The 27,528-nt window shown below is 39.7% G+C and overlaps 1 protein-coding gene across 1 annotated transcript in view; it reads left to right on the forward strand.

The window, feature by feature from the left end:
- The window catches only part of LOC103139446 (RAS related 2), a 32,716-nt gene extending 5,441 nt beyond the window's left edge, over positions 1-27,275 (forward strand). The window contains exons 2-6 of the mRNA XM_007554069.2: positions 20,862-20,949; positions 21,102-21,204; positions 23,060-23,168; positions 24,055-24,173; positions 26,119-27,275. Of these exons, the coding sequence (XP_007554131.1) occupies positions 20,862-20,949; positions 21,102-21,204; positions 23,060-23,168; positions 24,055-24,173; positions 26,119-26,206 (507 nt within the window). The 3' untranslated portion in view covers positions 26,207-27,275. The remainder of the gene's footprint in view (positions 1-20,861; positions 20,950-21,101; positions 21,205-23,059; positions 23,169-24,054; positions 24,174-26,118) is intronic.
- Positions 27,276-27,528: the final 253 nt, after the last annotated feature.

The following is a 27,528-nucleotide window of genomic DNA, read 5'->3' on the forward strand; positions in this document are numbered from 1 at the left end:
TATATATATACACATACACACCGGCAAAGATGGCAAATCAAATAAGTGGCTCAGTCCACTCAGAGAAGCTGCTGACATGACACGGCTCTATTATGAGACATCTCTTATGATCCCACTGCTGAGTAACAGCAGGATGTTTGTGTGCTCACAGGCTTGCCGCTATTAGTGCAGTGTCAGCCTTCGGCAGTGGGGATTAGAACGAAACATCCCGGGTGATCAAGTCTAGACAGATTAGAGTTTTTTCTTTTTTTTGAAAATGTAAGCTGGAGCAAAAGCACAGCCTCCGTCTTCTTAGACAGAGCTACTTCTATCTCTCCTATTCGGTGAACAAAGTTTCAATTCATTAAAAAAAAAAAAAAAAAAAGGTTACAATGACATCTCTTCTGGGGACATGTGGAGGTACTCAGTGACATTAACCTCTGGACAAAATTGTAAAAGATGTCTGTGGTCTGACGGTGTGTTACAGCAGCATACTTTTGTTTACGTCCGCTTTGATTCTGACTGGTGTAGCTCATCCTCTGATGTCTTTCTTTTCTCTTAAACACCGGACCGAAGCTTGTGATGCCTAAACTTTGCAGTGTGCGTGGGTGTGTTTGTGTGAGAGTCGGTGATGAGAGGCCACTGTTTGTCTAGCTCTGTAGGAGGCTCACCTGTTGATTTCTCACAGAGCAGAGGCACAGTTTGAGCAAATAAGCCCTTGAGCTGTTTTCACAACAAGCTTTAGAACCGCAAAGTGAACTGTATGTGTTAATATATTAAGATGTTTGAGTAGACCGAGACTTATAAAATGGGCTTGCAGCTGGCTGTCGACAGTACTATATCAGATATAAGTTCATGTTTCATTTCATCCCAAAATCCAGGATCTGGGTTATATTGTTATTTTGACATATAGCCTGAGTTATTAACCTACAGTGTCTTAGTCGCTATGCAGTAAGAGGGGGCCAAACGGTGATCACAACATGAGGAACACCTGTAGCCTTCCTATGAGGAAGATGGAGCTTACAGAGCTAGGTGTTGTGGCTTATCGCTCCATTGGCTATTAAACACATTGCTGGCAACGCAAAAGGCGTTTCTGCAGGCTGCGACTTAAACAGAATGCAAAATACTAAAACAAGGTCACAAACTCTTGTACCTCAGATAAACACATGCACCTGGGTCAGATGACTGCATGAACTGCTTTCAGTTTTACGACTATTTACACAAAATATAAGCGATATGAGTATGGCATCTTCCCATGGTGTGTCTAAAATCATAATACATGTTTTTTTTTTGTTTTTTTTTGCATTGCATTTAAATATGAGAAACTGATTGTAAAATGTTTGGTAATAGAGAAGATGGATTCCTCTTGGATACCGTGTTTTTTTTTTTTTCTAAAGTTGTAGTAAGAAGTGGCTTTGGGTCAGTTTTCCTCTGCCAACTGTATTTTATACTCATACACTTAATCATGGCATTATATGTTCAATTTTTCTTTGTAGTTGCATTGTGCTTAACAGATTCTTTACTTTTCTTTAGCCGTGACTTTACTCTGAGTGGGTTCAGGTCTTGTTTGCTGGGTCCACCCCTCCCTCCCCCATCTCCACTGTAATTCTAGTCTTCTTGCAGATAAGTGCAGTCCTGTTACTGAAGCAGATCAATTGAATCTGGCAAACTGCCCTGCAGCCCGCCATAGGAATGTCCATGCTAAAGGGAGTTTCAGATCCACAAAGAGAATTCTGCCTGTGTTGGATAATTCATGACACTATAGCAGGTCATTCCTTCTGCTCGAGGCCGATGAGTAACAAATAACTTTCCTGGGAGGAAGACTACTCCTTATCAGCGAGAGCTAATCATCAGGGATGGGTCTCGGAGCAAGGATCATAACATCCATCCCAACATTCTCTTGTAATGAAGTGATTTGTTGTTGGTGTGTTCATTGTGAAGTGGTCCAATTAAAAATATTTGGTGTCCATGAACATGAAGTGAATAATGGAGAGGTCCTGTCTATTAGGTGCTGGGTCTCTTCTAATGGACATTGCTTCTGGAATCAGTACAGTTCAGGTGGAAGGGATATTCTTATGGTATCACAAATATGTAAATATGAGTAGAAACACCTTACAATTTAGTTAAAGTTTCAGAAAAAAAATTGCATTTCCTTTCTCAGACTCTTTTTAGGTTTCCTGTGTTTTCACAGTGATTTTTATCCTTCATCTTCAAATTGAACTCGGTTGTCAGTCTGGATTTCTGCCATCTCTACATCTTCAGTTTATGAAACCACTGAAGTTTTCGAGATGTTTGGTACATCCAGATTATCATCTTTAATTGCGGCAAGATTGTGTCAAGTTTTTTCCTCCCATCAGTTCTGAAGAAATTGAGAAAATGCCTTTATTTAAGATGTATGTATTTCCCGGAATAGATGGGGGAGGGACCTTTGTTAGATTCATTTTGAATTACAGAATCAATAATAGAAAATGAATAGACAGTTCTTGTTCCTCTGTGACATCTGGTTGTTGTGATATTTTGTGGGCCTAACTTGATGACTGACATCTGCTTGCCTAACAATGGGCACTGCGTGGTTCCTCATCCAGCGGCCTTCTTCTGTATTCTTGCAGTTAAAAACTAGTTCTTTATTTGTTTTTTTTTTTTTTTTTTTTGTTGTAATGACTCCCATCGGTTTCACCACAGCATAAAGATGAGTATTGGATCAGATCCCTTTTTGCGCACTCGTATTCATAATGATTAAATCTACGGGGTAACGTAAGGCAAATTAAACCTGCAAATCAAGAGGAAAGTCTGAAAACAATTCAGAAAACATTCAAACCCACATTGACTCATTTGCAGCCTTCAACAGAACAGACATGACTCATCAGAAAAGGTAATGCCAGATGTTTGTAAAGTTGATCAAACTTACTTTAGATACAGTTTTTCAATTTCAGAGGATATCATGGTTAGTTTCCCTATTTGTTTTGTTTCAAATCTTTTTATTTGGATCAATTCTACCTGCCGGATTCTCAGCAAACATGCCTTACTGACTTCACATAAGGGACAAAACAAATGATCAGTTATTTTTCATATACTGTTAAAAGCCTGTTGTCTTTTTAAAACACAAATACACGTGCACAATATGTGCATTTTGTTTAAAAAGTTGGACATCGCTTGGATCGGAGTACGCTATTTTTCATAACTGCTGAATTTCCCCCACTGTGGGATGATAAAGGATATTTCTATTCTTCTATCTTAAGAAAAAAGAAGAAAAAAAAAACTGGTATTCTGTACAAGCGCTGCTAAATATTTGAGCTGTACGTGAGAGCGTTGTGTGTCATTAATTAGCATCGACGGCCAGGCTTTATCACACAGTTTTCAAATATTTCAGAGGATATATCTTTCAGCTAGTTCTTGGAAATTTTTTGACTATTCTCAGCAACAAGATTTACACATGGGTCAGTCAATAGCTATATTTGGCACAGTTCAATGAAAAGATGTGCCCTGTTTTATTTTTAAATTAGCTGCATGGGTTTGTTACTATAAATTCAGAATGAAAGCAAAAAAAAAAAGCAAAACAAAACTGTGGCCTAGGTTCTGACATCGCCAGTGAAATGTTTCCCATAATATTTACTCATGCCATGTGAACAATCCGTTCTAGAGCCTTTTGTGATGTCATCAAATCAACCCAAACACACATAGTAGGATTTTTTTTTTTTTTTTTTGAAAAATAATTATATTTGTGAAATCCTGCAGTGGAAATCCACACTTAATTTCCTAACTGTATTGTTTGTGCAAACTTATTAGTGGACAGAAAATATACTCTTACAGAGCACCTTTAACATTTTCTAAAATAGACAAAGCTTTCCAGACAATTCTCACCTTTGAAGTACATGAACAAAAACCTAATAATTGACCTGGAAGATGAAATAAGCACTGCTTTCTTTATTGTTCCTCCTTTTTTCTTTAACAGCTGAGTGACATATGTTGCTTTGGTTGCAAACTATCCCAGCTACAGTTAACCTAAACTTTCAGCAGGATCTAACTTTTTCCATGGATAGACCAAGTGTTTGGGTTCCAGATTTGACTCCCTGCACTTATAAAAGAAAGTGCTTTGAGGAAGAACTTGTCATAATTTTCAGAGAGAAAGTTACTAATTAATTCTTTTAACAAATACCAGGAAGGACACTGTGAGTTTTCACACAGTGGTTATGAACTAGCAGCTGATCTGTTTAGTGACTCGTATTGATAGAAACATTCTTAAATCTCCTCAGTTGTCAGCAAGATAATAGGAATTCTTAACATTGATTGAATACATGACACAATTGAAGCCAGATGTGTCGGTCTTAAGCTTTTTAATGATTCCTTTATCAGTGATTTAAAGAAAATCAGTGCTTTATAGTTTGTCACGTTTTTCTTTATAAATAAATCATTCTCATTTCTTATATTGAAATTTTGAATGATTTTGTTTGAAAGATGAATAAATGAGGACGACGGTCACTAGTTCCTAAATGAGCCGTATCTTATTAGTGACCGTCTAAACTTGTTCACATTGGAGTCAAAAGAAAATGGCTCTTGTAATTCTCTAAAGCAGATTTAAACTGTTTTGCATTTTTATGGAGCAGACGTGCACACTGCTTTTCCCCTTAGTTTCTGCTTTAACACAAAATCTCTGATTGCCTCTTTTTGGCCATTTGCTTCTTCTAAATGTAATCTTTTAGCAACATTTGCTGTATTTATTTATTTATTTACTTATTTTCTGGAAATTATATCTCCACCTAAGCCAGAAAAGGAACCGTTAAACAAATTAACAGTAGTTACTTAGCCTGCAGTTTTAAGTGTTTTCATCAACAATGCAGTGGGAAGAAAATATTTTCTAAGAATCTTTTGTCAAGAAGTTGGAAAGTTACACTCGGAGCTAGTTGGTGGAATTCATTTGTAACAAACCATGGCAAAATGTCCGCTTCAGTGTTTTTATAATCAAAATGTGATGCACATGCATGCATGCAGTTGATCAATGTGCAGAGCTGAACCATGCAAAAACAGCCATTCACACCTCTTCGCTGTTAGCAATAACAGTGAAAGACTAACGTTGACTAACGTTGGCATCCATGGACTTAATTTCTTTATGACTTGTCACAGCTTTCTGCTTCGCGTCAGGTTTTCACCTCCACGCCACATTTCCTCTTCGTACTATTATGCTGTTTACATAAAAAACACCGGGGGTTCCATACAGTGCCTGCTGGATGCCTGGTAACAGGTTTGTATTGACGACAAAAAGCTGTGTGGGTGCCGACTTTTTTTTCTTGTGACAAAATTTTTGTTTTATTTCCATAAAACACCTTCTGTGTTTCGTATATATGGCATAAACTCTCTGTCTTTATACTAATCTCAGCATTTTATTTTATTTTTTTTAAATAAGCTGTCTTGCCGTTTTGACAAGAATATTCTCTCTGATTGTGATGTCAGATGCATTTGGTTGTGAGTTTTATAAAAAAAAAAAAAAAAAAATGGAGGCATGTGTTTTGACACATAACTGCCAATGATTTTGTAATTCCCATTCGGTTGGATTCCAAATTGCAGTTTGTGGCAAACATCCTAATGAGTAAAATGAAAAATATGTGGCTCTGACTGTAAAGAAAACTGGAAGTCAGAATCTGTCAAAAAAGTTGTGCAAGAATGTTATAAGCTTATGAAGCTGAACTTCACCCTGAATTAAGGCATAATTGCATGCGGCATGTTGGGCACAAAAACAAAAAGAACTGTTTCCCCACATGTTGGTGGCAGCACTGTGCTGAAGGGTTTTGCAACAGATCCAAATCCACTAAAAATCACCTTCTGATGGGAAAAACTAAAGTTTTGGAATCTGATAGATTTTGGAGAAATTTTGCACGAAGGTGCCAGTACAAAGTCGAGATGGTCAAAAAAAATTGAATGGTACAGTCGAGTCAAAGTTATCTTCACAAAGTATTATGTTAAGGCTGAGTGACCAGATAATTCCAACTTTTTGTTTTTTATGTTTTTCATGGAAAAAAATTAAGTTTCCTTGCACATTACAGTATACGTGAAAAGTGTTTGAAATAACTTTTCTAGGTCACATTTTTGTATTACATTAAAACTCTTGCGCTATAAAGGGTGTTGACACTTTTGAGAGCCACTGTATGCTTCCTCATACATGTCCAATGCCCTGCGCCGCTCTAGACTCGCATCACAGTCAGCTCAGACTGTAGATGGCGAGTTCCTCCATGTTGTTTTTGGCTACTGTTCTGAGTTCATAGATCTGTCTGTCAGAGAATTACTAGTGACAGCATCGGGTCTCGCATCTAAGTCGCTTAACGACACCAACAACTCTGCCTATGGGGAAAGTGAAATACCGGCGGCTTGTTTTAGCAACACATGCCCACCTACTGCTCACATGTGATGTTAGTAAAGCAGCAATCATCCAGTTTAGATCACCTCTAAGAGCCCTTTCCATACATCTGCTCCTGTTGCTGATGCTGAGGCCTGCCGGGCAGCTGGTGAGCATTTGGCTCGGCTCGCGCAGACATCGTCCTTAAGCCTGCAGGGCACCTGCTGTCCGTCGGGGGGAGAAGACGGGGTATTGAAACGAGACGGTTCCCCCTTCAACAGGTGACGGCAGATCTTTACTTTGCTGACCAAATGTGAGCATGAAAGTGGGCCCGACAGCCGTGCTTCTGAGGCTCTCTCCCTGTGTTGATCACATCGAGTGAAGCCGTTCGGCGAGCACAGCGCACGCGTTTACATACGCGGCGCGGTGATATTCGGTTGAGTCAGTGACCCAGCTGCTGTGCGACTGTTGCAGCAGCGATTCCCAAAGCAACTGCACACGACCCCCCCCTCCACCCCCCGTCCGCAGCACCAGCTGGTGTCCCTTAGCCTAAACTGTAAGGCGGCACACGAGTCGACGATCAGCAGCTGACTTAAAGAGTGTTTATGTTTCTTCCAAACCAAAACATTGTCCTCTCACAGACACGCCTCTCTGGAGGTTGGGAAATGTACGCGGAGCTCAGCCCTCCATGCAAAGGCGGCACTCACTTTAACGAGTACAAGGCAAAGAATTTGTCCTGAAGTTAAACTTTAATTTAAATACAAGTGCTAGGGATGCAGCAGTTTCTCTCCATAGACTAGAAACCCAGTTTTCCCACGTAGGCCTAGAAGCTCTTTATTTTTTCTCCTTTAATGTGACTGTGTAGATTGAATAGGGCTGCAGTATCGTAAATTTATTGGTGTATAGTGGACTGATAGTGCAGTTTTAAAGAAATCGCCGTTATTTTTCTTAGTCGTTCATTACAAAATTTCTTTATTCAAAATGTTGCCTTTAGAAATTGAATCTAAAACAGCCAAAATCTCCAAATAACCAGCTCCAGCTCTAATTGTACAACAAGAAAGTGACAGGCACAGCATGTTAGTGTTAATTATATGTTGGTCGATGGTTACCAGACAGATCTGAAAGGAGTGAAGATGGTGTCCATTAGGTCTGTTTACAAGGAACTGCCTGCTAAACTAATCAAATTTCTGCTGCCTGTATTGTGCAGACGCTGACTTGTAAAGCGCTCGCCAGTAATGCTGTCCTGTCTGATATGTTGTCACAGAGTGGACACATTTCCTTAAAAACATATCACGCCATAATTAAGGTTTTGGTCTGCAGCAAAAAAAAACAAAAAAAAAACGGGTTCAATAGTTTCACCAGAGGAGACCTGAAAGGGAAAAAACATGGATTAATCATTTTAACTGCTGTATGGTTAATTTTTATTTTAGAAATCGATCTTTACGATGAGCTCTGCGGGAAAAAACATGTTGGGTTTTTGCGTCATTCGTATCGTTTCGTCTTCAAATGTAACACATTTAACCGAGAAACAACTTCTGCATTCACTGGCTGCTTTGTTGTTCAGAGCCGATCAGCATCCCATTATGCGGTCAGTCATACGGTCTTCCTGAAAACCAGAGGCTGCCAGCCGCACTTCTCTGAATTACTTTATATGGGTTTTAAAAGTCGCACAGTACTTTCTCTGTCCACTCGGCCACTGCAGTAGTTTGTGTCCTCCCAGTCGGCCGTCATCACAGTACCGCTTTGTTGTTGAGCGCGTGTGCAGCGGCACTTCTGCACAAAGATGAGCAGAGGAAGAAGAACTGAATAAAGCTCCAAATGGACCAAAAACACAACAAAGTACAATACTGTCTAACACCACAGTTTTGTTTGCGAGTGTTAGAATTATGAGGGGCTTTACTGTATCTAGTTTTGAAGGATCATGACGTGATTATTCTAGCATAACGACTTGTTTGTATTCATTTGTAGATTTTTTTTTTTTTTTAATAATCATGCGACTTTGGTCTTGGTTTGGATTTGATTTTTAACAAAGAGTTATTAAAGAGCAAAACATCAGGAAATTTCCACTGTTGGTTTAGGGAGTAACTCTGTTCATTCTCTTGTGGTCTTACTATAGATTTTACATCTGCTCCACAAAAAGTAAGAAAAATAATACATACAACAAGAGCAAGATATCTGAAATATCCGACGGAGCATAAATAATTTAGCTGGTAAATAGGACTTCAGCTTAATGATCTGTTACAAATCTGGTCATTCTAACTGCGTAGTAACAATAACCTGAGTGTAATTTCTTTCTTTAATTTGAATGTAAATTGCCCTGTTGATGGAACAATTAACATGACAGGAATAACAGAATCCAAGGCTGTCTAAACAATTGCTCAGTGAACACGATGAATTTTGGTCTACGTGCAAACTTTCTAAAAGAATAAAGACTCACTGGCTGCAATTACACCCCTGATTAAGTTGTCTAACAGCCACAATTTTTGTGTCAACAGCAGAGAGACTGGTTGTGCTTATTTTCAAATCTAGTAGGAAAACTGATATGACCACAGAAAAATCCATATTCTGCCAGTCATCTCTAAACAAGTAGAAACGGGGATAGCTAAGCAACTTTAAGATTATCCAAACAACGATCATTCACATTTCCATCCACTTTGGGTGCAGTATTCCTGGAAAAAAAGAAGAACAGAGATCTACATGGATAAGAAGAAACTGTATTCATTAATTTAGAAATAAAAAAAAGGGGTGTTACTCTTGGCCACAGGATGTTAACAGCCATTTTTGAGACATTTTCATTTTTCAGTGCAAGGAAAAAATTGGTTGGATAAATATCTGCCAAATAGAAAATGCTGTGTAGAAGTCAACAGAGCTTTAGAAAATACAGTGGGGTTCCCTTGAGGTTTTGTACTTGGACCCACATTGTTCTCCTTATGTAGAAGTAGATTCAACCTAGCCAGTTGAAAATGTAAATTATGCAGTGATATTTATACTAGCCAAAAATGTCAGAAGCTGCCGAACCATGACGATGAGTCAAATCCTGATCTGGCATAGGAAAACCCTTTCTTCTTTTGAACACCATACATTTCTATTCAGAACATTGATACCTTGCCTGTGAATAAATAAAACCAATAGCCAGTCAGCGTTTGAGCCTTTAGAGAAGGCATTATCTGTGAAGTGGCATCAGCAACTTTCAGGTTTTATGTTTTTGTCAATGTGGCCTTTTTGATACCCGGTGAGAGAAGCATTTCCTTTATCCTCCACCCCTAATTTGACAAAATGTGCTTATAAAAAAATTAGATGAAGATACTGTTTGTTGTGTGACTCGTACGGCGCAAGTAGGCCGCGTTAAGCCCAGTGATCTGTTGGAAGAAAGGCCTTTAAATGGCACTTCTTTGATTCTGGGCCTTTGAGCGGGTTCAGAAGTGTTCAGAGTCCAGCGTGCATTGATATTTAGCAGCGTGATTGAAGTTTTAATGCCAAAGAGGTTAGAAGAGAGCAAGGGGTTGATGGTGCCAAGAGCTGGCCTGGTTGCTGGGACATTTAGCCCATGCTTTATTCTCCACATGGGTGCCATCACCAGTTTTACTGGTGTCTGTGCTGACTGGGCCGTCCAGCAGCATACCGATTTACTATAATGCAACAGTATTTTTGCTTATGGTTCTACCACGGTGAAATGCTGCTCCCTTGTGCAGGACTGGAAGGAAGTTGTTCATATTTGTACTTTAATAAAGAATGTTGCTTTCTATACTCAATTAACAAATGTATATTATTTTTTAATAACAAATAATTCCAAAAGCCTCTACCGATTTGTGTATCTTTGAACTTCATGCTACAATACATTCTCAGTGCTCTGGAAATGAGAAGTCCAGATAGAAGCGGGCATTGTTGTGGTGACAAATTTCTGATCCTAAGAATTTATATTAATCATAAAAATGTATAAATGCCAATGAATGATGTTGAAAACCCCGAGAATTGATAGCATAGTTAGATTTTTTATTTTTTTCACTGTTTTCTTGTTTGTTTCATAAGATCATCATTAAATTAAAAAATATCACTAAATGCAGTTACGGTGCGCAGAATAGTAAGACAGATCACTCTTCTTTATGCAACTGGTGTCCTGAAGAAGCCTGTTTAAAAATGGGGTTTGGAGAGCATTATTTATGTTTGTGCGTCTATGATTTCTGTGACGTGTATTGAAAAAGGTGCACAGTCGCCTAAAACATTGCCTTGATTATTATCACAATAAACCCAACAAAATACTGTAGAACAATTTAAATCTTTATTGCTATGTCCACATATATCTTACCATTTGTGTTGCTGCTTGCTAATTTAGGTCTGGACATTGATTTTTCAGGTCTTCTAATTTCTTGATTTGGTACAAAAAAATATATATATATTTATCTTCAAAAATATAAATGGTTCATAAAAAAATATCTCTTGCAATGCACTGGTCCTATTGAAAGGGGACAACCCTGAGCCTTCAGTTCTTCTGTTTGAGAAGAAGAAGAAGAAGAAGACGCTGAGGAATAACAAAGCGGCCACATTGCATGTGCTTTGAACACTGAATGAATAACTTGCATTCCAGGGGAAGTCTAGTGGGTTTGTGGAATCAGTTGTGACTGCTGTAGTGCTAATGCATGGAATACCATGTGTACGGATAGCTGCTGTCAGAAATTCAGTATTTAAGGTTGATGCACACTTAATATAAGCACTCATCACCCTTTTTTTTTTTTTCGTCTGTTGCATTTGATTGTGTGCTTGCCAAGTCCTAAAAAACATATAACAGGCTTGTTCCTCATTAATATACAAGACAAAACACATTTGCAATCTGCTTAACACATTTTAAAAATATTTTTAATAGAAAAATTAAGGTGTCCCCTTGCTTGACAGTGGCAGGATTTAAATTTCTAGTAAGGTAATTGGTGCTGGATGGATGTGAGCTTTATGCCAAGGGTCTGTCTGCAGGGGCAGTTTCACTAGACTGCTGGCATCTAAGGACATGGCCGTGATTAAAGGAAAAGCCTATTGATCTGTTGCACATTAGGAGGAAGCAATCTTGTAGGAGTTATGGCCTCATTTAATTCGGCATCAGGCCAAATTATGGTGCTATACACAAACTGCATTGTAGCTGCAACCGTCCTGTGAGGATGTTATTACCGCTGATGCACAGCTCGGCTTTACAGCAATGGTTTGAGGGATTTGAAAATGATTTTTTTTATTTTTTGATGATTTTGTGTTAAGTCTTAAATCTTTCGCAGCTACGACTAAATGCTCCCCGGTGGCTCTTCAAGGCGGCGGACACATTTGCTCTCCCTTTCTTTCCATGTGTATTAGGTATTGAATATGTGACCTTTCTAGTTTCTATGAGCTCATGGGAAAAGTGGGTGTTTCCACAGGAAGTTAATGCTTTTCCCTCCCCCTCTTTTTTTCTTTTGCTCTCCCTCTCCATGGAGCCTACAGTCTCACTCCCCCTCAAACCTTTCATTCTGCCTTATTTTTCCCCCCGTATTTCTCACTTCAAGTACTCCTCGGCACCCAACGAAACAATGCTCCTCGCGCCTATTCCTGCATCACCCGTGTGAAACTTCATGAAGCAATAGTTAGGAGAACTGTAAAGATGCAAAGGGGATTGGTCATTATTTTCATCTGTTTAGCATTAGACCCTGATGGTGGCTGTTTGATTACAGACAGCTGCTCCAAAAAGCCCCCAAAAAGTTAAAGCTTTGCACATTTTAGAAACAGGAAGTGATACACGGCTGATTCTGGCCAGATTTCTCTTTTCATAACCTCTTACTTTACCCGTTGATGTATCGTGCACTGCTAAAACAGCAGATATTTCTGCTGTTTTGCCCTGATAAAGCTTGACCAAGAATGTGGACTTGCTTGGCCCATGATGTGCTATCAGCGCAGTCTTCCACTCCTTTTCAGTCTGGCCTATAGAGCGACTTGGAAGGCTCCAGCCTGTCTGGCATGCACTTTGGGTCCTTAATTGAAATTGCCGCAATTGGCTCTGGCCCCCTGAACCTGTCTTACATATGGCACGTTTCACCTGTCAGTATGGGGGCAGCCCCATCAGCCCCGGCCCTGTGTGGCTGCCCCCACCACTCTGCCTTTTGGTGCTGATGCCTCAGTATGTAGCACTTTGTAATTGCTCCGTCAGCAGAACGAACAGCAAGGGCTCCGTTTGGTGACAGAAGTCAGTGTTACAGAATAGTACTTCTAACCACATTGTAACCATTTTTGGGTACTGTGGCATGAAGAACTCACTAAAATCAAGGATTGGAGCAAAGCTTACTTGTAGGACTGGCGCATAAATCAGTAGAAATCGTGAGAGTGTGCATGAGACTTGACGCTCATCTTTAAGTCATTAATTTGATTCATTTATTTAATCCACTTCTCCACATTAGATCTGCTCAGGATATTGATCATTTTAAGAAACTTTTAAAGACCTAGTTTTATTCGCTGGTTTTTGAGTCTATTTAAAATGCATCAAGTGATTCTGTAGTTGAGTTGGGCTTATGGTTTGATGTTCTTATAGTTTTGTACTTTGTATTTACACTTCCATCTTGTATACTTGCTCTAAAGCAGCTTGGTGAAGGTTTATTTTTATAATGTGCTATATAAATGAAATTGACATCGACATGAAAAAAAAAAAACGTTCACAGTTTTCTCATCGTTGTATTTTCAACATTTTCAGTTTCAACATTTTGTTCAAAACAAATTTGAGTGTTCCTAAAAACTTGCGTACTGTTGTTTTTGCTCTTTCACCCACTATGGACAGATCTGGCCTTCCATACAGGTTTACCCTGAAAGCAGACTGCAAGATGCTAAAACAAATATCCAACAACCAGACAATGTGGCCACAGGACCAACAGCAGGCTCTTACCTCTGTTAATATGAAAGTGCATTCAGAAAGAGAGATCTGTGCAGTAATGAAACATTGATGCTTTAGACGTCACGAGGGCCAGACCAAAGTTTTCCAGACATAGTGTTGATGATGACCAGTTGATCTTTGGACACCAGTCTCAGATTGAGCCAAAGCCCAGTTGGATGCTCATTCAGATGCTGTAGGATGATAGAGAATGGGCTGTTCAGTAGGAAAGCTGATAGATGGAAATGATCAATATTAATAACCTGGTTATGTTGGAGAAACTGGATGTGTATGACTGCAACAAGAGAGGAGTGGGATAAAACTTTCCTTTAAGCGTTGTCAGATGTGATTACAAGAAGTACCTCACCGAAATTATTTTAGCCATAAAACGTAAGGCATCCTATTAGGGAACAAGGTATGCCAACTAGGAGAATATTTCTTAAAGGATTAAATATTACTAGTTTGCTTAGAGTTTTAAAAGGTTGCCCCTTCACCTAATTCTAAGACGCAACATTAATTTTGGTATTAAGAGTTTCAACTTCCTTAAATTGATTGGTCAGCCTCTCACATCGGAACCATCAAGAATAAAACTAACAGAAGATGCCTTACTTCAGTCAGACAGACTTGTTAATGACCTCAGAATCAGCTACATGACTGCTGCATCATTCTGCCATTGCCATGTTTCAGTTTGTGGAAAGGACAGTCTGCCTTTCTGCTCCAACAATGTTTCAGTCTCTTACAAGTCAGCCTTAAATGGCATCTTCTTGGACTCTCCTAATTGGATGTGGAACCAGTTACTACTGAATTACTACTGACAGTGAGCATGTCCGAGGCCTGGAGGAAAAAAGGTTTAATAGAATCGAATACAGACATTTTATAAAATTAGCAACAAAAATATTTACTGCCCCATTTACCGCAACTCAATCTCAACAAATCTCAAAACTTATTGCTAGTTTTTTTTTTGTTTTTTTTTCTTCCCCCTGTGGTGTCTAATGACTGTTTGAAGGAATCACAATGAGGTGCTGATTGGCCAATCAAAATGGACTTTTGGACCATGTGCATACTTCCATGATTTATATTTTAGTGATGCTTGGAAAAAAAAAATCTTCTTTTTTTCTGTTTGTTTTTGTTTGGATTGTTTTTTAATTAACTAATAATGGCTTGTTTTGAAGAATTTCTTAATTAGCAAAATATGATTATTTATATTCTAGAAATTAGTTGGGTTATCCACATACATTCAGACAAGATGTGAGAATAATATTTTGAGGTCATTAAAACAATATTTTGAAGATTCAGGACAGTATGAGTATAGGATAGAAAGTTGTTGGCTACATCTTAGAGGTGCATTTAAGAGCACTGTGGAAAACTGTTAAAGTCCACAAGCCGCTATGTTCACTAGTAAAAAAAATAGTAAAATATGTAAATTGGTAAGCAGAAAGAAGGCTGTAAAGAAGTCGGGAAGTGTTTTAGATTTATTTTAATCTGCAGATACTAGTAGATGCAGTTTGCCCTTTAACTGATGTATTTTAATGCATTTTTTTTATTTAACCTTTAAATATTATTATTTATAAGTGAAGTTTTCTGAGTTTTCATCCAGCATTTGAACATGTGTAACTCGCAACTGTGTCCGGGGCCGCTTATTTTCGCTGAGCGTTCCTGCTAATTATGAAAGCACCGTAGGCAGACTCCACTGTCTGCCGTAGGGGCGTGTTTCAGTCGTGTCTGTGATAAATCTGAGATTTAGACTTCTTTGAAGGTAAGGACGTTATTGGGTTGCAGTCAAAAGCGGCGGTTTTAACTAAGTGGGATAACTGACAGGGATGGAAAACGACCTATATTTAGCGCTAGTGAAGCTGTTTGTGCGGGGAGGAAGTGGGTGCACACGAGTGCAAGCGTGATGTGGATTACACGCCTACATATGTCAGTCATTCTTGCTTTCCTCATGGCTGGCAAGCAGAAGTTTTATTTAGTTACAGTAACTGCTTTTGTGAAACCTGATTTCCCAATCCTGATATTTGATTTGAGTTTAACGAGCCCATACACAGACACATTGGCTCGATGCCCATTTTTGTTCGTTAAGCTGCTAATACATTCACTAAATCTTGCTAATCTTTAAATGCGTTATTGTTTAGAAAATCTTGTATTTGAACCATTGTTAAGTAAATGTGCTGATGACATCTTGCACTTAGTTTTTCAATTTTTTATAGAGATGAAAGAAAACTACCATAAACTATAATACAACTGTGTAATCCCCATTAATTCAATTGACATTTAATAATTCCAGCACAAAAGAGTAACCATAACCAACAACCTTTTTTTTTTTTTTTAAGAAAGAAAATAGACTTGTAGAAATATATGTATGCTCTTCTACTGGCATTTTATGAACGGTAGAAGAAGAGTAATCAGAAATATATTTAAAATAGATAAGGATCTGGTGCCCTGATTACAAAAAAGCCTAACAACTAGGTGATCCATCTGCTATGAATTTAAAACAAAATTGAGAGTATGTGATATCCAAGTGCCATGTTCGGATTTCTGTTGGTGGGTGGGGTCGGAGAACATGTCATCTGTGACATCATGTGCTACCCGAGGGCTCGGCCGGGCCAGCAGTCTGCTCCAGAGGTGGAGTTTCCTTCCTGCAAAGCAGACCGGGACCCAAGTGTAGCCTGACCCACCTTCCCACTGACATCTAAATTGTAACATGGTTTGCTGCAACTATTCCCCCTCTTCCCCCCCAGTCTTATTTTTTGTGTGCCTTTGTTGCTTTTTTTGTTCTTGCTCATACATTTGCGTTTTGCGTTTTAGTTTGTACTAAGGTGATTGAACTTTACCTTGACTTTGCTGCTGCTAGCAAGAGGAGAAATCTCAAAGATAATAATTATGGGTTTACGAATGCACATACCAAACCTGTTCTTCCTTGCTCCGGCCTGGTTCTAGCCTAGTTATTCAGTTACAGGTTTGTTTCACTGTTGGCAGAGTTCAAGTAGATGTGTGATTGTGACTGTGATTGCTTCCTCAGTTTGAATGCCAGTTAAGCTTGTCTATGCATTTATTGTTGGTGGGTTGTTCCTTTTTCCTCAACAAGAGGGAATTTGGTTCTGTGAATTTTTAATCTCATCACACTGTCCAGTGTATTCCTGAAAATGTGTTCAGAAAATCGGTCTGCCTCACTGGTATGTGCATGTGATACATTCTTACAGATTACTAAGAGAACTCTAATGTCATCTGGTTCAGTTGCAAGTATGCGAAACAGAAAAAAAAAAAAAAAAAAAACGTTTTCAATTGTGTTTTTATTAGATCTAGATGCTCCACCGGAGGAATGAACTTAAGTAGGCGTTGGTTGGTGTCAGATTTTCATTGATAACATCAAGTAAAAGTGTCATGGTGTCACAATATCATGGTATTACCACAAAATTAAAAGAGAAGAAGAAAAACGCGGTTTAGCTGCTGTTATTTAAAGCCAACAAAGCAATAGCTATTTCAGCTGGTGCAACAGCAAATAATCACAACTTTAAAATTGTTCTAGAGCATCCTCCTTATTTATTTTATTTCATCATATTTTTTTGTCAACTAAGTTGGCTGGGACTGACGTGGAAACACAAACTGAATTATTTGCACATCACTTCATTCAGTATCAGCATTTGTTTTTCTTCCTGTTGAACATGTCGCTGTCTAAAACTTACTTCTTGTTTTTTTTTAAATATACCAGGTTAGATTTGTAGCCAAATGAGACTTTATAGGTCAAATTAACTGGATTTGATTCAAACTGGCATTTCTCACTCGGTTATTGGTAGACTTCTCGAGTCACGTTTGCCTCTCCAAGCCCATCGCTGCCCAGCTGAAGCCCCATCCAGGCTGGACTCCGGCCCTCGATATCGCTAGCTCCGATGCAGCCAGCGATGCAGAAACAGTGTCATCTATTAGGAGAAAAGAGACAATCGCTTTGGTTGGAGCAGGAAGCTACAGCTAAACTAGCCAAACACGCAGAGGTGTGGGGAAGGGAGGACTGAGGAGGCCAGAGAAATGTTCAGCTCCGTCCAGGGAGAAAAATATGATCAAGAGGTTAAAAGAAGACCTCGTCATAAGAGGTTAGACACTAATATTACAGGTAGCAGAGTTGTATAGATAATGATTAAAGAGAATTTGTGAGAATGTTATGGATTTTCTCCCCCCCCCTCTTTTTGTCTCTGACCTGTCAGCTCTGAAGGCACGCTAGCAGTGCAGTACGGTGCATTTAAAGATGCAAAGTAACACTGCTGAATTATTGAACAGCAATGAATGGATGCGACGCAGGCGAGCGTACTTACAGGCAGCAGAGACGCCAGGAGAATGCGACGGAGAGAATCTCTGCACCTCGTGCAACAACAGAGTCGCAAATAGCGTGGGAGAAGCAATCAATATGCAGTTTTTGCTAGCGACTACAAATGAATAAAAACAACCCAGTAATTAAATTAGAATTTAACTAAGATATTAATACACCTGTAATTACTGTGAAACCTCCTCAATTTAGTTAATTTACATAAGCTAAAGAGTTGTGATTTCAAATGTTGCAAAAATAGCTTTTGTTTCTCCGAGTTGATTTCAAATTTGCAGTCAACATCGAGGTCAACGCAAACTCTTCTTCATGCAGCAAACAACAGTGTTATAAATATCATAAATATTTAAAGTCTTTCGTGTTTAATGTTGGCTCGGTGAACCATTATGTACCGCTAGGCTTCAAGAAAGAACCCCCCCCGCCCCCCTTTCTTAATTTGCTGCTTGCTGAGGACCACAAACTAAGACACTGTTGACTAAAAATATTTAGTCAACAAAGTATTCAAAATCAACCTATTTCTATAAATGAACAGCGCAAGGTTAGAAGAATCTCAAAAATGCATTTGGTATTGGATATCTGTGATATGTGGAGCTCAGTGGTGGTAGTATTATGCCTTGCCCGTCCTTCGCTGCGAGATCTGCATCAGAACATCTGCTCGTCAATTGCATCAGCAAATTCAAGTGGGCAGACATGTAGGGACGTCTGTCTGACAGCGAAATCCCCGCAGAAAGTAGGTCACACAGTGAGACAGCCACAGCGTTTGCTGTAATGGGGGCTTAAAATGGAATCATTGTGAAGGTACAAGACGTCTCGGGCAGGGAGAATTATTTTAGAAGGACTTGTAATTACCAGAGTGTAAACGTGCCAACAGCTTTAGGGCTGATGTTGTTCTGCACCAGCTATTTCAAGCTCAATTGCATTTGATGTCTAATATTATTATAACTTATCCCCAAATTCACCTAAATGGAATCTCTGACACCATGAAGTAGACCAGATGATCTCAAAAGGTAGATGCATCAAGCTCTGACGTAAAGACGTTCAAGAACACATCAGAAACAAATTCGTTCTCAAGTCTTTGGACTGAAGCACAGCTGGAGGAAATTATCAACAAATGGGGAGAAAGCAGCTGAACCTTCTAATGAAGTTGACCTAGTAATGCCCTATTCAAAGTGGATGGAGACTTAAATTTGATTGATTTAAGTGGCACGACCTTAAGCAGGTTGTTCAGGGTTGAAAACTCTCCAGCAGTTCTGCAGAGAGGAGTGGGCCACAGTTCTACCACAGTGATGGAGACGAGTCGCTGCTAGTTACTGCAAAATCGCTTATTAGATTTGGTGGAGCAAAGACGTTTTAACATCGGGCCACGTTGAAGCGGATAGTCCTTTAAATACGCATTTAACATCTGTATTTTATATTAGCTCATCTTATCTTTGTCTCAAGTTAAAATGAGTTTGATCTGAAACATTAGTCTGGAATAAATTCTAAAAGCGGAGATATTCAGGGAGGCAAACTTTGACACTATATTTTCTACGAAAATATAAAGTTGATTTACTGCTAAATTTAGGCATGTTGCCTTTTTTTTTTTTTTTTTTCCCTTGTTTCAATCTGCCTCACCCGTTTTCAGGATCATCAAAGATTTGTTGCCCTGCAAACACAGGGGCAGGCTGTTTCTTGTCTCCTCGGCTTCTGAATAGCACCAAATAAGCATCCTGCTGCCTCTGTTGTAAAACATCACATGGTTTCTATACACAGACAACTGGAGTGTGACTGGGGGAAGTTTAATTTGACTCCTCTTTGGACCCGAGTGTGAATTGTGTCTGGATTTCTTTTTACGTTTTACGCCCTGATTGCTCCCCGCGTCTTCGGGTGTTGGTTTGACATTCCCTGAGCACTCCCTTCAGCTGTCACCACTTAACAAGTCCCCGAGGGGAGCGAGAACAACAAAACACGGGAAAAATGTAAAAAATGTGTGACTCCTCCTTCTTCGTGTCCTCGTCCCTGCTGTCCGGCCCCACCCTTTCAGCTGAGGTTACTACAAGACCAGATACTGGCCCCAAATTGGAAGAATCGGGCAGGCTGTGTGGCTCTTGAAGCTCGGCAAACCGTTTTGTAAATGTGTTATTTGCTTAAAACCAGCATGTGGTAGTGGGGGGCGGGAGGGAAGCAGAGCGTGTGGTTGTTGTGTAGCAGAATATTTAGTTCACTGTTTTTTGTTTTGTTTTTTTTTTGCAGGTGGCTACAGACGGTATGTTTACCTTCTGCCTGGAGAGATCCAGGCGAGGTAGAGGTCAGCGAGGCTGTCTGTGCTGTTTTAACCCAAAACACAAGCATAGTGTGGCTGTTTATTCCCACGTCTGCCCGTTCTGAAGCCAGCCATGCAGACATCCATGTGAACAGTCATTCTAAGCTGCATTAGTTGAAATAACAGAATTATGTCTGCGTGGAGCAGAAGAATAAAAGCTCAGGACAAGGATCTGCTCATCTGATAACTATAACTGTATGTTGGTGGGAACAAACCCAGTGCACTCCTCAGAAATCAGACGTTTAGGTTCCAAAAGTACAAAACCAGAGGGTAGGACAGTTGAAACGTGGTGAAATTACATCAGAATAGCGTCAGAAAATGTATTTAGTAAAGAGATCCAGTTCTCAAAAAGCAAACTTCTGATGCTATGTAGATTCATTTCGCACAGATTAAATCGGGTAATAAAGGCCTGCAGCTAATGACAACCCGTGATTCAGTTCCTCCATATCTTTATGACCATCATTCAGATCGCTGACTTGACCGTAAGAAGTGATTGATATCGTGCTTCTTATCAATGCTTCAGAAGCTGGCTGTTCAGTGCGCTGTGTGGGAGCATGTTATCGGAAAGTTGAATGGAAGAAAAAAGTGAGGTAGAGATAATGGTGCGCAATCAACATGGATAACTGGAGGCTTAGGAGGGTTGTAAATATTTAAGGATTTGGGGGAGAGTCACAAGTCTGGGCTGTGGTTGGAGTCACTGATTCAGTCATTTATGCAAAAAGAGCCTCTGGACAATGTAGTGAGTAAATATCTTATACAATACATGGGGATACTTTATAGTTGGCTGACAGTTCTGTATTAAATATTTGTTTTTATTGGACCTATGCACAATTTTTGAGAAAATTAGTTTTTTTGTTGTTGTTTTTTTATTAGCTGTAAACCAAAGCCATAAAAATGAACCGGAATAAAAAAAAAAAATCAATAATATCGACTTGCTGAAAAAACTAAACATTCTGACGTAATGTATTGAGAATCATCTGCGATGTCAACTGGATTTAAATAATCATGTCGTCTGTTTTGTCCTCTCCTCTCTCTCTCTTTCTCTCTCTGTCTCTCTCTCATGCAGTCATACTTTGTCACCGACTATGATCCTACGATCGAAGACTCTTACACCAAGCAGTGCGTGATTGATGAAAGGCCGGCCAGGCTGGACAGTAAGTGCAGAACAAACACGGCCAGAGTAAATGCAAAGACGCACATTTTCGACCGCTTGCTCGTTTCTGTTTTGTTTTTGCCTCGTCTGATGAGGCGCTGGTTCTGAGCGGTGTATTCTGCTAATGTGTGTGCACGTGTTGCCGCTGTGCAGTCCTCGACACGGCTGGACAGGAAGAGTTCGGAGCCATGCGAGAACAATACATGAGGACAGGGGAGGGCTTCCTGCTCGTCTTCTCAGTCACTGACAGAGGAAGGTAGGTGACAGTTTTCACTTTGAGCAAGCACACGCACACTTTTTTTTTTTTTGTAAAGCGCTGTGTGCTTTCCACATCTGCACACTCTTTCCACTACAAGAACCATGAATTTGGCATCGACACCAACTTTTGCTGCTCCGGCTTCCGGACCTCGCTGTTGTTCTTGTTGTCATTCGCTTTTGTTCTCGACACTTCCTGTCCTCGCCCTGCTCTCGTTTAATTCACCTACACACTTACCTTAGACTTCTATTAAAAGCCTACCTACTGCTTAAACAATAGCATGTGTGCGCAGATGCATGGAAACAAATTCAGGTACAGGGAAAGACTCGGGAGTCAGTTTGCTCTTTGTTTTCTTTTTTTGCACCCTCATAAAGTTGTGGAAAAAAAAACTTAGGATTAATTATTTTACTGCTAAAAATTTTACTTGAATACATTTACTTGAAGGGAGAGTCACATCAGAATTGTTTTATTGTATTTTTACCAAATCAAATCAAGTCAGATTTTATTTTTACTAAATATACCCCAGAAAAACAGGAAGTCACAATCCTTATTAGGTCCTTATTATATTTGTTAATGATGGGGATTTTCTTTTCCTGTAAATAATTATAATCAAATTAAATCTTGTAGTTCTCTTGATGGTTCTGTTGGACCTGACTCCACTTCAATAAAACATAAACATACATTTAGGCTTCTTGCACGTTTATTGTACCAGGGGTCCTAATAAATTTGGCCGGCGCTGTATGCACTCAAAACATGCGTGTATGTATATACTGACAACACTGTCAGGCACAAACGGTCCCCTTAAAAGCCTCACGCGGGTGTTGCTAAACTTTGTTTCAGGCGCCTTCATTTTAAGCTGCTTTGAAATCAGGTCGCCGAAGATACAAAGCGCATCATATTGAAACCGTCATTCTCACCCCCTGCCTGGTTTGGCAAGGAGCAGGTGGGTTTGAAACGAAAGCATAACTTATTCCACCTGCTGCTTTGTTGCACATGTGACAGCTGTGACTCCGATGCGTGTGTTTACGCTGCCACCGCACGAGCTCGGGCAGCATTAATGAGGCGAAAGGAGGAAACAGGCTGCAAAACGCACACGGCCAAACTGTTTTCAGGTGAATCCTTCATGCACGACATGCTCTGTTTAGAGGGGCTTTAATTACTGTCTAGACTAGATCAGGTAAAAAAAAAAAAAAAGAAGAAAAAAAAAAGAAGAGTTTCTACTTGTTCAGGATTTGGATTTAAATTTTTTCTTTTTCATTTCTTTCTTTTATTTTCTCGCTGCCCATCCCTTGTGTCATGTCTGCTGCACAGCAGCACAGTAAGCTGCATTCCCTTGTTCCCACCCTAAGCCCCCTCCCAATGTTTATGTTGTAAACAGTCTTTCCTTCCTCCATTTATATTAGTCAAGTCTTACCAGATTTACTATGTGCTCAACACGACTGGAATGCCGTCTCGGCTTTGTGGTTACATTCTGCCTCTTTGCTCTTCTTTTTCTTTTTTTCCCCTCCCAGACTGACATTTTTATTTGCTGTAAAGTTGAAAGCCTGCCATCACATGCCATCTGTATTATAGTGGGGCAACAGTCGGGTCAGGCAGAGGGAGGCAAAGCCTCGGATAAAAATATTTTGCACTGCTGTAATAGTCAGGCAGACTCCCCCCCCCCGTCTCAACTGGCATGTTTATCCCTGCAGAGATAACCCCACACTCATGTTCGACGGTTTTGTTCGTGTGTCTACATGTGTGTGGGTGGGGATGCTTCTTTTCTTTTTTTCTTTTTTTTTAATTGTTGCATTGTTAGGAGATGAATGTATGCCTTTTTACACACATGTAACGGTCCTCGCCATCTGATTTGCAGCTTTGAAGAAATCTACAAATTCCAAAGACAGATTCTGCGAGTCAAAGACAGAGATGAATTCCCCATGATCCTCGTAGGCAACAAGGCAGATCTGGAGCTGCAGAGACAAGTAAGTCCAACAGGTTGGAGAGATCTGAACCCGCCTACGGACGAAACGCGCACGTGCTTTTTATCATCCGAGGAGATGTGGCTTGAGGGATTCGGATTTGCAGGCTTTCGAGCATGAGTGTTGCAGCTGCAAGCTTGGTTTAGAGATGCAACAGGATGTTGAGAGATTCTGTTGACACTCTAGTGTCAGGAAGGGAGGACTGATGAAGAAGGGAGTGTGATGAAATGATGAATCTTCTCCCTTTTGGTATTCTGCCAATCATCATCTCTTCTGGTGAATCCACACCACCCCCTATTGGTTAAAAAGAGCGTGGCTGCCAGACTTTTATCCATTTCTAAATACTGAAACTGCACCAATCAGCAGGCAGGAGAGAAAATTAAGGCAATTTTCCCTCGATCTGCGCTGATTGCTAATCCCTATTCAGTAAATTTATGAACACTAAGAAATACCACCCTGCATAAACCTAAAGCTTATTCTTTATTGCATTTATTTTGTGTTAATTTTTTTGTAAAACTAAATAAAACCTAGGTATATGATTTGACGCATAAATGTGGGTAATACTGTAGTTGCTTCATTTGCAGTTTGAATTCATACCCACCTACTGCCATCTAATAACCTGCGTCCCATTTTTCTATTTATATAATACACATTTGTAATAAAAAACTCACATAAATATCTGTTTTTCGGACATTACAATATAAAGGTGGCTCTAAAGAATGCTCACATACAAGTTAGTCAAGTTAACAATTGGCAACACTAACTAAAATCAGCTTTTTATTCACATTTGTAGATGTTTTGTTGAACTATTTGGTTGTCTGAGGAGTCTGTAATATTTATTTTGAGGATTTTTTGTCGATTCAATCTTCTGCTCTACCTCTCACCCCAGGTAACCCAGGAAGAGGGCCAGCAGCTGGCCAGACAGCTAAAAGTCACATATATGGAGGCTTCAGCTAAAATCCGTATGAACGTAGACCAGGCTTTTCACGAGCTGGTTAGGGTAATCAGGTAAGTTGACACTTCTTCTTCCAGTACTATTGATGCAGAGGTCAGTGGAGGTTTAGTTCACAGTCCTCTAGAGGTCAGTCAAAATTTACAGACTCTCCAAGCTCATTTATACCCTTTGTAAAGGCCTACATAAAGGACGAAAATTAATCCTTGACTGTAAAATCTACGAAAAATCCAACCTTAACATTTTTCATTTGTAATTCATCTCAGGCCCCTTATGGTGGAAAGTCTTTGATGCTTTTTGAACAACCAGGAAATATTCAATAAAAACCAGCAGATCAGCTTTTTTATCAGCTCTCTCAGCTGAATAATTGTGTAAAACAAGTGACTAAAACTTGGTCACAACATCAACCAAATCCTGAAATTTATCCAACCATGCGGCCTCTGAGTGTCCACACCTGATGCATATTTTAAATGCTGAATCTCCTAGACATTGGTGGGGACATTGTGAGAGGTAAAAGTGGTGTAAATTATGATGATGATGATGATGATGATGATAAATTACAATGAATATTATCATTCATTGCAGTTTTCAGCAACAGTATTGCAATCAAGTCATTTCCTGATATTGTGCAGCTCGAGTTAATTGCATAACTTTGTGCCTTTTTATGTTATTACCCTGATTGCAGCTGACAGAAAACTGGCTGATTTAAGCTGGCTGTAATTAGTAGCTGTATTTTTAGCTAATTTTCCAACACCACTGATTACACGTCAGCAGCAAAGGTGTTAAAGCAGCCAGACTCCTTGTGACAAACACATTCTTTGTGATTTTTTATTCTTTCTTTTTTTTTTGTCGCTACTTGCCCAGTGGAAAGTATTGAGCTCTTTTACAATAGGGCTGCATCTTTCTCCTATGAGAGCACACAGGGTCCTCTGGGGTCTTCATGACTTCAACAGAGGGTGTGTAGGAGGCTCTCTGTGGATCACTGTTGCACCGAGTCGTGTGACATGTTTTGTCCAGTGATTAGATTCCTTTTATGTGTGCATATGAAGTATGTCTTTCTGGCGACATCTGGAGCACCGTCTTCTAACACAAGACAAGATCTGATAGCAGAAAAAGCTTGCAGTGGCTGTAATGCCCAACATAGCTTTAATATGAGAGACGACTAAACTTAAATTTGGGTCAGATGACTGATTACAGTTTCAGAACTGGATTGGGAGCATTGTTTTTCAGCTGGTCTGCCCTCCTTAAAGGTCACTCCGAAGCTGGGAGTTCAAAGGCAAATCAAAAAATGTTAGGAATATCAAAGTAAACAAAAACACAGCCTATTTTTAAAACCAATTAGAGCAAGTTTGATGAAAATGATGATGATGACTCAGTTGGGCTTCCTGGTTCGGGATCTGGGGTTCTCTGTCGTCTTCCATCTTGCTTACAATGTTGTCATTGGGTATGAGCCACAGAGGAGTGTTTGCAGTGTTTCAGGAGCTGTTTGGAAATGTATTCTAGTGATCTTAGTTTGACGAGACAGATGAGATTTCAGGAACGATGAAGCTGTCTGGAAGTAGAGTTTAACTCGAGGTCCGAGAAGGGAAACGAGTTAAAACTCACTGAGGTTCAACTCGAACAGCAGTATGTGACCGCTATCAATGTATATACCGTAAGATTATGATGAAGGCCTCTTGCACAGTCTTGGTCAGAGTGTGATTATGGCCGCATCAAGTTCAGATTTCTTCAACATTTGTGACGCTACAAGTGCGAGAAAGTTTCACGTTCTGTAACCTCTGTGTTAAAGCAGCAATAGTCTTCTTGCATGACACAATCAAAACGCATCAACGTGGAATGACACAGTTAGAACAGATTTGCGTGAGTTCAGTTGAATAACAGTATTAAGTTCAGTCACCATGTGAGTTAAGCTTCAATGCCATTTCATCCTCTAAATGAAACAATCCAAAAAGTTCTAGGTCCAGTTTTCACCTTTTTTTTTTTTTTTTTTTTTCCTAACAGGAAATTCCAAGAACAAGAATGTCCACCGTCGCCGGAGCCTACGAGAAAAGAGAAAGACAAAACCGGCTGCCATTGTGTGATCGTCTGAGTCTGCCTTATCACTGTTAACTCATGCAGCTAATCTACCACCCCCTCCCCTCGGCCCCCGCCCCCCTCCCACTCTGCCTGACATTACATCCCAAGTGGATGAGTGACCGCTGCCTTCTCCCTCCATGTGCATGACTTCAGACAGCCTTTTCTGAGTTAACTCGGACCAGGAACTGCTGTTTCCAGGACATCGCTATGGGACAACTGACAATGCCAAATTTTTAACACCACTCTACCTTCAGCTGCGATCTAATCCACACGAGAGAGTACCAACACTAAACATTGCCTTCTTAAAATCAGCCTGACAAATTAAATGTTTTGTACTCTGAAGGACTCCTCTTGCCTTGTAGTGACATTTGTACTTGCTACCGAGTTTGAATGAAATCTATATCCAGAATGTTAATGACATTTCTTTAGTTTCCAGGATCTGACCAGAGCAGAGAGATTATCTTACGAAGCTTTGTGTATGTTGTGCCATATCCACCTTTACTCCCCATGTGCTAATCTGCTACTGTACATATGTGACATTTGTTGTGGTTTTCAAAGTGTATTTCTAATGATCTATTAAATCACCACAGTGCAGTGTGTGAGGTTGAGTTTGGTTTTACATATAAGAAACTGAATATGTATGTATATAAATGTAATTCCTAGACATCCTTTAATGATATATTGAGACATATTTCTGGCATTCTGCAGTGGATAACTTAACCCCCTTTTTATGCTTTTAGTTCAATTGCCAAATATGGATTGTCTGCTGTATTAGAATCCCCCCTCTCACCGCCAAGTCTTATAGATTGAATGATTGTAATCATATTCTTGACATACAGAACGCGTCGTGTTCGCCTCAGTTTTCCTCCCAAAAGGTGCAACCTCATTCGGTAAACTTGAAAATCTTCGAAGCGGATTATGAACATCTGGTTTCAACTGTTAAAACCAGATATTTCCACACCTGCATAAAAAGATACATAACCATTTTGTCTCAGTGTCTGACATTATAGAAATTAAGTCTATTTTAGATTTAGGATTACCAAAGTTGTTTCTGTTTGCTAAACACCATAATTATGGTTCTTCAGTCTTTAAATTGAGAAGTTTGCGTACCTTTTCTTAGTGTTTGATGGAATTGCCTTTTAAACTCGGTGATTTGAATGAGAGTCTTTGACATTTTTGTCCATTCATCCTGACACAACTGGAGTAACTAGGTCAGGTTTATAGGCCACCTTTGTTGCACCAACCTTTTCAACTTTGCACACAACCTTTCTGCTAAGAACTTTGCTGTTGGCACTCTGGTTATGGAGTTTGTTTGGTTTTAATGATGGTCTTTAT

This window comes from Poecilia formosa, unplaced genomic scaffold (assembly GCF_000485575.1).
Source record: "Poecilia formosa unplaced genomic scaffold, Poecilia_formosa-5.1.2 Scaffold61, whole genome shotgun sequence".
In the NCBI taxonomy this organism is placed as follows: domain Eukaryota; kingdom Metazoa; phylum Chordata; class Actinopteri; order Cyprinodontiformes; family Poeciliidae; genus Poecilia; species Poecilia formosa.